The 11025-nt window shown below is 36.5% G+C and overlaps 1 protein-coding gene across 3 annotated transcripts in view; it reads right to left on the bottom strand.

Moving 5' to 3' along the window:
* Positions 1–11025, bottom strand: part of col15a1a (collagen, type XV, alpha 1a) — a 92959-nt gene that overhangs the window by 18759 nt on the left and 63175 nt on the right. For 2 of the 3 annotated variants that reach the window (XM_053635691.1, XM_053635693.1), the window contains 9 exons: positions 8203–8265; positions 5726–5815; positions 5092–5127; positions 4615–4668; positions 4396–4452; positions 2954–3013; positions 2815–2856; positions 400–421; positions 42–119 (listed from right to left, as the gene is read on the bottom strand). In XM_053635691.1, coding sequence (XP_053491666.1) covers positions 42–119; positions 400–421; positions 2815–2856; positions 2954–3013; positions 4396–4452; positions 4615–4668; positions 5092–5127; positions 5726–5815; positions 8203–8265 — 502 coding nt within the window. The remainder of the gene's footprint in view (positions 1–41; positions 120–399; positions 422–2814; positions 2857–2953; positions 3014–4395; positions 4453–4614; positions 4669–5091; positions 5128–5725; positions 5816–8202; positions 8266–11025) is intronic. The other variant, XM_053635692.1, reaches the window with a different exon arrangement.

Here is an 11025-nt window from a genome sequence, read left to right as displayed (position 1 = left end):
ACTACATATATAGTGCTTAAGGACACTAGAAAGTGACATACTTGTGGGACCTGGAGGGCCAGGAAGACCCCTTTCACCCTTCTCCCCTTTGGCTCCAGATGTTGAACAGCTGGCTCCCTCTTTAGGAGACAAATGGGGAAAGCAAGCAACAACAAAAAAAAGAGGACTGAGCAAAAATCCACTATTTGTAAAATTGGTATTATTTTGAAGTTCAAGGAGAGGAGAGTTATTACTTTACTGAAATCAGAGATTAAGTGCAAAATAGAAAGTGCTAATGACATTTGTTATTTTGTTCTTCATTAAAAATGATGCTTTTCTTCACATCATGTCAGCTTGAACAATAAATGAAACAGTCTAGTAATCAAAGAGACAGTAAATCAGCAGGATTTGAAAACTAACCTGCAGTAGAATTGCCATTGATCTGTGCAAACCCAAAAAAAGGGAGAAAAACACAAAGAATTACAGGTCAAGATGAAGGGCAGAACTTGAACGGTAGTAAACAAAGTAGTGTTAATCCAAACAGAATGATTTTAGAGTGAAACCATATGGGATAGAAATCATGCACTGGACAAACAGGACATTTAGTCCATGGAGCAGAAAAAAGGGAACGCTCAAACATAAAACACTTGTGTTAGGCACACGCATGTTTTTCATAAGACAAAATACAGTGGCGTTGCTGTTTCTTCAGTAGTAGCAGCCAGTTTGGTTTAGTAAACAAGTTTCTTTCTATCTATCTCTCTCTCTCTCTCTCTATCTCTCTATCTATCTATCTATCTATCTATCTGAAAGTATTTCAATCTCATACAGATATGCATTTTGGTAACATTTTGCTTGGATAGTCCACCTTAGACTCTTTGTACACAGCAAAATCCAATCACAAGCATTGTAATTGTTTTAAGTCTGAACTTAAAATGCTTTTAAGCCATAATTCTTTCACAAAAGTATACACTCATTTTAGTTGACGCTTATTACAAATTGATCTCCAAAATAACTCAATGTGTCAATACACTATATGTGTCTTCAAATTCAATTTTTTATTTTATTTTATTGAGGTAGTACTGTAGCGGTACTGGATCACATTACATACAGAAGAAACAGAAAATTAGAAGTGAAATTAATCACAAGCATTTGAAATTTCAACTTCCACTTCCACTTCTTGTCTATGACACAAGAGGACATATAATATTCAACATTTAGTTAATATATTTGGTTTTTAAAGGGAAAATGTCATGATCACACTTTGTTAGTTCATCACAAAATGAGCGGCAAACTCATACCATGTTTCCCTGTCATGCAACATGCTCATCACTGATGCATTTCAGGTTTTAAGGGGTTTTCATTTCTGTGCAAGTTCAATGATTGACTGAACCTGGGCACAAATTTGCATTTCAAACTATTTGTTATTAGGCAAAGAGATCCACATTATTACACTGTTTTAATGTTTTCCCTGCTTCACCAGACCTGTTTTAACTTCAAATTGCTAAAGCAAGGAACAGTCTAATCTGTATAGTCCTTCAGGACTTTGGATTATGAGCTTTAAAGAAAAGAAAAGCCCAAATTAAATTTCACGTAAATGATATCACTCGCTCAAGGGTTTACACAGTTCTCAGACATTGCCCATAATGACTTGTTTTCACAATCAAACTGAACTTTTGAACTCACACAGACAGACTTCAGATGTTCTACAACAACAAAGGCGTCCAATTTAATCCAAATAGCCAGCGTTCTGTAGGTTTGCCTTCCAATCAAGCAGGACCAGAACCTGATACACATTTAATTCTTCTTTCTTATTCATTAAATACCTTTCTATAAGATATATCAGGTGTGTTCCAGCTTGGCTAAAATAAAAACCTTCAGCCACACTGTTTTTTGTGTGGATAAGACATATCTCATCTACAGCTACTTCAAATTGTAAAACTTCATGCGATTGTATGAAGCAGGGTAGATGAAGGACAAAAGACAAACAATATGGTGTTTTGCCAAAATGGAGAAATGAGACAAAACAAACTAAAGCAATACTTAAGTTATTTTTCCCCCCACACCTAATCTCTATCCAGTGTGATTAACACAGACAATCATCCCTGTACTGAGAAGAGTTCACTCAAAATGTTCTCATAGTGGAAGTTTAAGGGCGGTTTTTGAACTTTTAAAATATGTGACTGTTTCGCACAATTTAAAAACGATGTTCTGTACTACAATCAGTAACCATAAATGTCTTAGGATGTGACAGATATGACAAAACATCTGATCAAAACAGCTTTCATTTAGTTTAATAAGTTACAACGTTGCAGCAATGCAGTAAAAAGCATTTCCGATTTTTATTTACGCTTTCCCAAAAGATTTGGGGTATCCTTGTGACATCAGACTCATACAGCCAATTTACTAAATCTCTAAAAGGATGAATAATACAGTCTTAGAGCTGTATTCAACTTTCATTGAAAAATTTGTAAACAAATTCTACAAAAATAGGCGCTTCATATATCTTTAAATATTTACAGGCTGCCCTTAGACTTCCATTATAAGCGAGCATTTAAAAAAATAGTTTTTCTGTTCTTTTCTCAGTACTGTATAACATGTCTAAATGATTGTTTGCAGCAATTCTACATGCACTACAGATCAAGAAGGTAGAAATTATGATGTTGAAAAACACTGGATTATTCCTTTAATCAGGATTACCTTACATTTAATTCAATTGATTCAATCAACACTAGACTATATTTTGACAAAAGCACCATATATCAGGAGTGAGACACACAGCGAGTGTGAAACTACGGGGTTGAGTCTGAACACCAGCTCAAGACCCACGTCACTTACGGATGTTTTACAGTGGGGCCGGGGAGGAATCGGGAACACTGTCTATAAACATGTGAAGGTAAAGTAGACACGGTGAGTCACTGAGTAACAGTTCAGTATGAGCAAGAAAATAGGGAGAAGCAGAACAGGTTACACTCACTCCTTTGGGGCAGTTGAATATTCCGGGATGTCCAGGTGGGCCGGGGGGGCCAGGTGGGCCCTTTCACAGAAGGGGGGTGGTGGAAGAGAGGTTGAAGGGATGGAAAGAGAGAGAGAAATTACAGTGATATTATTATTATTAGGAATTAAAGCACTAGAAATTAAGATTTCATAGCAAGTTACAGTCAAGTTATAAAAGTTATAGAGAATTATTATGCAATCACTAAAATAAAGCAAGAGTAAGGTTTTTTTTTAAGGAATGCAGATTTTTTTTAAATCAAATTATCAAAAATAAATGTTTAACCATTAATTCTAGCAAGCACAATATTTACAGAAACAGAATTATGGATCTAAATAATTGAATGACCTAAAATATGATGCCTTTAATATTATTGATATGATTAATAGATAACTAACTAACTAACTAACTAGTTTATGCACTCATTTCTGATACATAGACATGGATATATGCTACAACTACAGTGTAAACAGTTATGTTTACAGGCTGTTTTCTCTCCCTGTATGATGACATGCTGTTGTTGTAGAGTTGCTTTTCATGCTCTTAGAGTGCAAGAACTCCTTTGGAAGAAGATAAACGTGGTAAGTGGCATAATTACAAGTCAGTATGAAAGCATTAAGAAGCGTCAAATATTGCTTCAGTTTCCTAGCATGCAGCAGACATTGCATGTCTCTGACAGGGTCACTGCTACAGCGTCCCGGGGAAAGTGATGGGACAGAGTATGAAAACCAGACGGATTTGTTCATAAATCTGAAAATACTGTCAACACTTAGATAAGATTTTAGCACTAAAAGAGAACCTTTGATGTGTGTGTGTGTGTGTGTGTGTGTGTGTGTGTGTGTGTGTGTGTGTGTGAGAGAGAGAGAGAGAGAGAGAGAGAGAGAGAGAGAGAGAGAACCACAGAATTAATGACATCCTTCATGAAAATGAGCAAAAATAAAAAGATTCAGTGAAAAACACATGCAATGATTGGCATCTTGAGCTTAAACATATGAGGATGCTGTATAGTCTTATTGTAATGAAATATTTTTCATCATGGGAAATATTATTGAGTAGTGCATTTGTTCTGCAGAACATTAGTTTGAAAATTGTCCACAATTAATATTAGGTGAAAACTCATCTGGACAGAAAAAAAAAAACAAAAAAACAAAAAGAAATTAAGCAAATCTTTGCGGCAAATGTTTAACTGTATTAAATTATGACCCCGATTAGCTTAATTGTAGCTTTTAAAATGACCATTAGTAACTATTTATGTTTTTTGCATATCCATCCCATACCTTGTGCAGGTGAGCAAGCACCTTTTTGTATTGAGTGCTTTATTTTCCCCATGATGAGGGAAGACATAGCGATTTAACATTCGCTAGAAGGGTGCCAATATGATATTGTAAAACTTTGATATTGATATTGCGTGATATTGTACATACCGGTAATCCATTCGAGTCTCCCTTTTCTCCCTTGCGTCCATTCAGACCAGGACGACCCTACGACAAGACAGAAGAGGTCCAAATATTAATGTGCAAACCATATTAACCCCACTCAGAACATTTGACCATATTTGGAAGCACAACATCTGCATTAAACACAGACAGCCCAAGAAAATATGCTGAATTTGCATGGCAGAATGTTAACTTATGTTAACTTACTGGGCGGCCAGGAAATCCAAATTCCCCTTTGGGTCCCCTTGGTCCGACCGGGCCCTGTTTGATAAATACAGAAAAATGATGACCTTGAGGCACGACTCTGCTCTAATCAATACTGCAGCCTTTATAACAGGTGCACAGACAAATGAAGTCAAGCTGTAAGAAGTGGAACGTGCCAGACAAAAAAAAAGGAAAACTGTTCCACTTGGTCTACTCCAGTACAGGCTACTCTGGCCTCACAACATTTTCCAAAACACTTTGAACAGAAGCAGCTGTAGCCATACAACAAAGGCATAGGGAAGAAAACGGAAAAAAACCTTCAAACTAGGGCACGATAAACATAATAATAGCAATTCAAATGGCCAGTAATTAATATTACAGTATGTATATATATATATATATATATATATATATATATATATATATATATATATATATATATATATATATATAATAGCATTGTAGTGTCTTTGCACTCACCATTACACCGGGCAGTCCAGGATCACCACTGTCACCCTAAAAAGACAGTACATGTTAGCATTATCAGATAATTAATGAAAATATAACAAAATCTGCAGAGAGTTAGCCAATGGAAATTCGCATTTAACTCAATATCATGCCCACTTGTAAACAATACCATTACAACAGTAATGAATCCAAGCTACGGAAACCACACAAATTACTAATGGGAGCAATGTTACACTGAAATATTTGTACACATGAATCCATGCATGAAGTTGCTGTCACTTTTGTTCAAATCAATCAGTGTGAAATCCAATTTTCAAACTGTTTTTAAACTGCTTGCTGATATTAATATATTCTTTAGTGGTGATCTTAAACCAAAGTCATGAGCAGCATTGCTCATTTTATATTATTATACACATGTATGCAAAGTCAAAAAAGATCTAAACATTTGTCTATCTATCAGTGATTTAAAAAAAATGCTAAATCTGTATTTTTACTTTAGCATTATAAAGGATTATTATTTGCCTTATTTTTACTGGCAGATCACTTTTATTAATAATTGATAATTGACTACTTTTCTTTCTCGGTTTTCTCCCAACTTCACACCTTAAAGCGGCTACAGAGATAGAGTTTATGAAACAGAAGCCACCTTGAGTCCTTTCGGTCCCTGAGGCCCAGTCACTCCAGACAACCATGATCCATCTGCACCAATAGTGATCCCTGGTTCTCCTTTCTCACCCTACACACACGCACATGCACACACGAACACATGAACACATGCACACATGAACATATACAGACATGCATGCACATCAATAAAGCAGCTGAAAAACAAATAAAAACACGTCCACATACATTTACACATAAAGTCTTATGAAAAGTTCTATCTCTTTTGAAATGAACTGGATTTTTACATGAATCAGCCACTGGCCATTAATATATGTAAATCTGATACAAAGAAATAGACTTATAAAACAAACAACACACAATGTTTTATAGTGATGTTCCTTCATTTAACATCCATCCATCCATCCCCCCATCCATCCATCCATCCATAAAGCCATCCACTTTCCATACTGCTTATCCTACACAGGGTCACAGGGAAGTGTGGAGCCTTTTCTAGGCGACTCGGGGCACACGGCGGGGGACACCCTGGATGGAGTGCCAATCCATCGCAGAGCACAATCACACACACATTCACACACTACAGACAATTTGGAAATGGCAATCAGCCTACAGCACATATCATTGGACTGAGGGAGGAAACCAAAGTACCTGGAGGGAGAACATGCAAACTCTGTGTGCACGAGGCTGAGGCGGGATACGAGCCCCCAACCCCGGAGGTGTGAGGCAAACGTACTAATCAATAAGCTACTGTGCCCCTCCCCCCCTTCATTTAACAATGTTTTCTAAATTAAACGCACTACTGTAAAATATACGTATGTGAATGATCTAATTCGCATAGAGTTGAGAAAATCTCAATTCAAATGTCACCTGTTGCACTGTTGTTTGCTGCTAATGCTGAAATCACGGCTCTGCATCATGGACATAAATAGAAAATGAATGCCACATGCCGCTTTGTTGATTGCTAGTGTGAACATAGGGTTAAAAGTAGACTAAAAACCCCTAACTGTCCAATGAACCCTTAACAAAATGTTTTATTTTTACCACTGAAGATTGTTGTAAAGAGATTCTAACTAGTGTTTTTTTTTGTTTTTCGTTTTTTCAAAATGGCAGTTGTCTGAAAACTCGTGAACATGTCATTGTTCAGTACATTCGGTAGAAAGGTAAGTAATTTCAGTACAGGTATTTAGTTGACATTACAGGTCACCTGGCAATGGAAACATGAAATAAGATGTGGGCTCATGGTTTTGTTATGGCACTGTGCTATATCACACAGTCCGGTGAACAGAAAGTGCCAAATGGCATTAAACATATGAGTGAATAAGAAATGATAGTTCAAGTACCGGACTACTAAACTGCTGTAGCGTGATTTAAAAGAGGCTTTTCAAGCAAGGCATCGCAAATGATACCTAAACTGATTATACCTGACAGCAATAGAGGAATGAGTGAAAATACCGCCTAACCTCTGGGCAGGGCTGATCGGCAGCTACAGAAAGCAGATGGCTGAGATTACTGCCAGTAAACAAAGTTTTACTTGTCACTATATATAAGGATTCACATACTTTCCCCATCACCCACCATATTTGAGAGTGCAAATAATTTCAAACTGTTGTTTGGGGTGTCTGTTAAAAATATTTGCTAATGTGACTTGAAAAGATCAGATCACAGTTTATGAGGCATTTATATGGAAATCCAGATCATTACAAAGAAACCCATGAAGTAGTTTTCACAATGGATAAACAAGTACCACACACACACACACACACACACACACATTATATATATATATATATATATATATTGTATATATATATATTGTATATATATATATACAAGCAAATGTGGGCAAGGTCATGTGTCGCATAGCAGTGCATTGCAGGGTGAAGATACACACATGCACGCACGCACGCACGTGCACACACACACACACACACACACACACTTACGCACACACTTTCAGGTTAATATAAACCATATGCCAAAGAAAGCACCCGAGGACCTTTTAAAAGAGGTTAGTATAGGATAACAATCTCATTCTGTTTTCTGAGTAGGTCTGGACTGAATTTACTGGTCTCTGTGTGTGTGTGTGTGTGTGTGTGTGTGTATGCATGTGCGTGTGCGAGTGTGTGCGTGCGTATGTGTGTGTGTGTACGCATGTGCATGTGCGAGTGTGTGCGTGCGTATATGTGTGTGTGTGTACGCATGTGCGTGTGCGAGTGTGTGTGTGTGTACGTGTGTGTGCGCGTGCGTGTGTGGTAGTGATTAAGCTCTTACACATCACTGCTTCGTACTTGCCAGAAACTCAATATGGAGACACTCTTTAATCTTGAACTGAGTGCGTCTCTGATTAAAATCTAACACGTATACATGCCTTTAAAGGCTTTTTCTGGGAAAAGTGACGTTTTAACACATAGATGTCAGAACTGGTTTCTCATATATGAAGGATTTCATTAATCAATCTCTGCCTGACTTTAGGCCAGGTTTCCTCATCATCAGCCTCACCTTTAACCCTGGGGGGCCCTGGACTCCTGGGATGCCGCGGTCACCCTTTGGACCTCTCGGCCCCTGAAAAAAAAATTAAACACAAAATGAAAAAGGTTAAAAGGACTGCTTAAAGTCGATCACTTACCAATAAAGATTCCAATTTACAGTAAGAAGCAGCAATGAACAGAATCCATGTTTGATTCAAAGAAAAGTGAAAATTCAAAACATATGGAATAGACAGTGTGCAGAAATGTGCAGAAAATGCTACAGTACAGATGTAAAAATTCAAATAAAATTGAAAAAAATGTATAACTCAAATCATGAGCCATTTGAAGTCTCTTGAAGTAAATAAGAGTAAATCAATAATGGCAAAGTAAATTCACTAATTATTTAAAAGCAAATGAATGTTTAAATTATACTCTTTATACGAAGATACTAAGTATACTATTTATACAAAGATACTAAGTATACTATTTATACGAAGATACTAAGTATACTATTTATACAAAGATACTAAGTATACTATTTATACGAAGATACTAAGTATACTATTTATACGAAGATACTAAGCATACTATTTATACGAAGATCCTAAGTATACTATTTATACGAAGATCCTAAGTATACTATTTATACGAAGATCCTAAGTATACTATTTATACGAAGATCCTAAGTATACTATTTATACGAAGATACTAAGTATACTATTTATATGAAGATACTAAGTATACTATTTAAAGTCCATGTTGGCAAATTGCTGTTGTATAACTCATTTAAGGACATATACTTTGACGTACTTAATTAAAGACTGTTAAAAGTGCAAAAAATGCAAAAGAAAAATCATAACATAGGAGGTTTGTCATGGAAGCAATAAAATATTATGAATCATGTAGGAAAATAATCAGTGGCTGGGTGCTGTGATGCAACCTGAAGTGAAGCAGATTTACTGTTACCACCCCGGAATTAATTATTTTCCTATAGCATATATATTCCTAAAGATTTTATTCCTTTGACACCACAGCAATCTGCTAACGATTACATTTTTTATTTATTAAAGATTGACACATCACACTTTTATCCATCATCCACACACAGTGTGTGCCAAAAGTGTCCATACATTAAGAAACTAACAATTTGTAGCAGAATATCTTCTAAAAGTTTTCATACACATCACACATGACATTTTTGCCAAACTTATTAACAATTTTCGAAAGACGGGAAGTGTTGCGAACCGACCGAGACGTGGACGTCCACGAACATCCAATGATGAAGGCACAACCCATGTGGTGCTGGAAATATAGTCCCCTAAGTATGGAAACTTTTGGGACACTGTGTAATTATATTTAATGCTGTGGAATGTCTGCAAAAAGAATGATCGCTTATACTATACCAAATAAAAGCAGTCACTCCTTCACCAGCCTCAGTTGTTTTGCTCATTTTAATAAGACGCAAAAAAAAAAAAAAAAAAAAAAAAAAACCAACCCACACAGCTTGTCATGTTACAGAGAAACCACAAAGCTGAAAGGTCTCTGTCCTGAAGAGTCTCCCGTGTCCAAAATCCTAAAGAAACAGCTTTACCTCTGACGCTTACAAAGTGCTGACAACACATTTTCAAATCTGTTTATTATTTTTTAGATTAGGTAGAGCGTCCGCCAAGTCCCTGTGAACGAGCTGTTACTATAGAAACGATAATGTATCGGAATCAGTGCATTAGTATAAAGCTGTGATTTGCCTGATCTACTTTTATAGCTGCTGCTATACTGTAGAAAATGAATCAACACCTTCTGACCAATCAGATGAAAGAAATCAATAGCACTGTGGCATACATTATTTTAAGAAACAAGCTTCACTGTATATAACATTTGTATTGAATTTTCTGTATATATACACCGTACATTTAGCCTAAACCTCATTCTCTCATTAATTTCCAGATACTATTCTACATACTAAATACTCCAATTGAGCAGAAAGAAATTTCAGCATAAAGCCCAGCTGGATCTATTATCTTCAATCTTAAGCTTTGTATCTGATCTCTTAAAAGAGTTTTAAACATAAAATTACACTTTATAGATGTGAGACTCGTGACTCCAGACTGCTCCTCCAAAATACAGTGACAGAAATTATTTTCCTCAGTGTAAAATTGGAGCTTTTAAGCTTTTACATAAGGGAAGAGAAGACTGTGTCTAGGTCAAATACAGACTGGAAACTTGAACTGATTAGAGTGAATGATGGTCTCCAGTGTTTTGTCCTCCTTGTTTTGCTTCACACTTTGTCCAGGCAGCAGAGCATTGTAGGATGGCATCACTAATGCATTGAGATCATTAGGTGCAAGGTTTATTGTTACACAAACTCTTTCATACACAATCACTCACGATTAGGACAGTGTTTTTCTCCTCACAAGTTTCACTGAGTGGTTTTGCTAAGACTTAAAAGTACTGAACAGAATAAGAACCAAGTCAGACTGTAGTTCGGCTACAAGGCAATTCACAGGTTCTACTTACGATACGTATATAATTGTTTCTATAGTAACAGCGTAAACAGGGGCTTGTATAGAAGACACTCCACATGAGCAGAATTTCAAATGTGTAATTGTTCATATGGTTAAATTTCTGGGAGTTTATTTAGCATTTTTGGAAGGAGTCTCCAGTGTCAGTGCTTTTGTAACGGTCAGAGATAAGTTGTAATTGCATTTGTGGATGGCACTGAGAACTGTGTTCACAGACAGTGAGTTCTGGAGGTGTGTGAGCCCATGCAGTGATTTCCATTACAGAATCATGTCCATTTTTAATGCAGTGCTGCCTGAGGGCCCGAAGATCACGGGCATGAAATACTGATTTTCAC

This window comes from Ictalurus furcatus, chromosome 1 (genome assembly GCF_023375685.1).
Source record: "Ictalurus furcatus strain D&B chromosome 1, Billie_1.0, whole genome shotgun sequence".
Lineage (NCBI taxonomy): Eukaryota > Metazoa > Chordata > Actinopteri > Siluriformes > Ictaluridae > Ictalurus > Ictalurus furcatus.
Note: the sequence above shows the minus strand (reverse complement) of the source record. Positions and strands in the feature narration are given on the sequence as shown.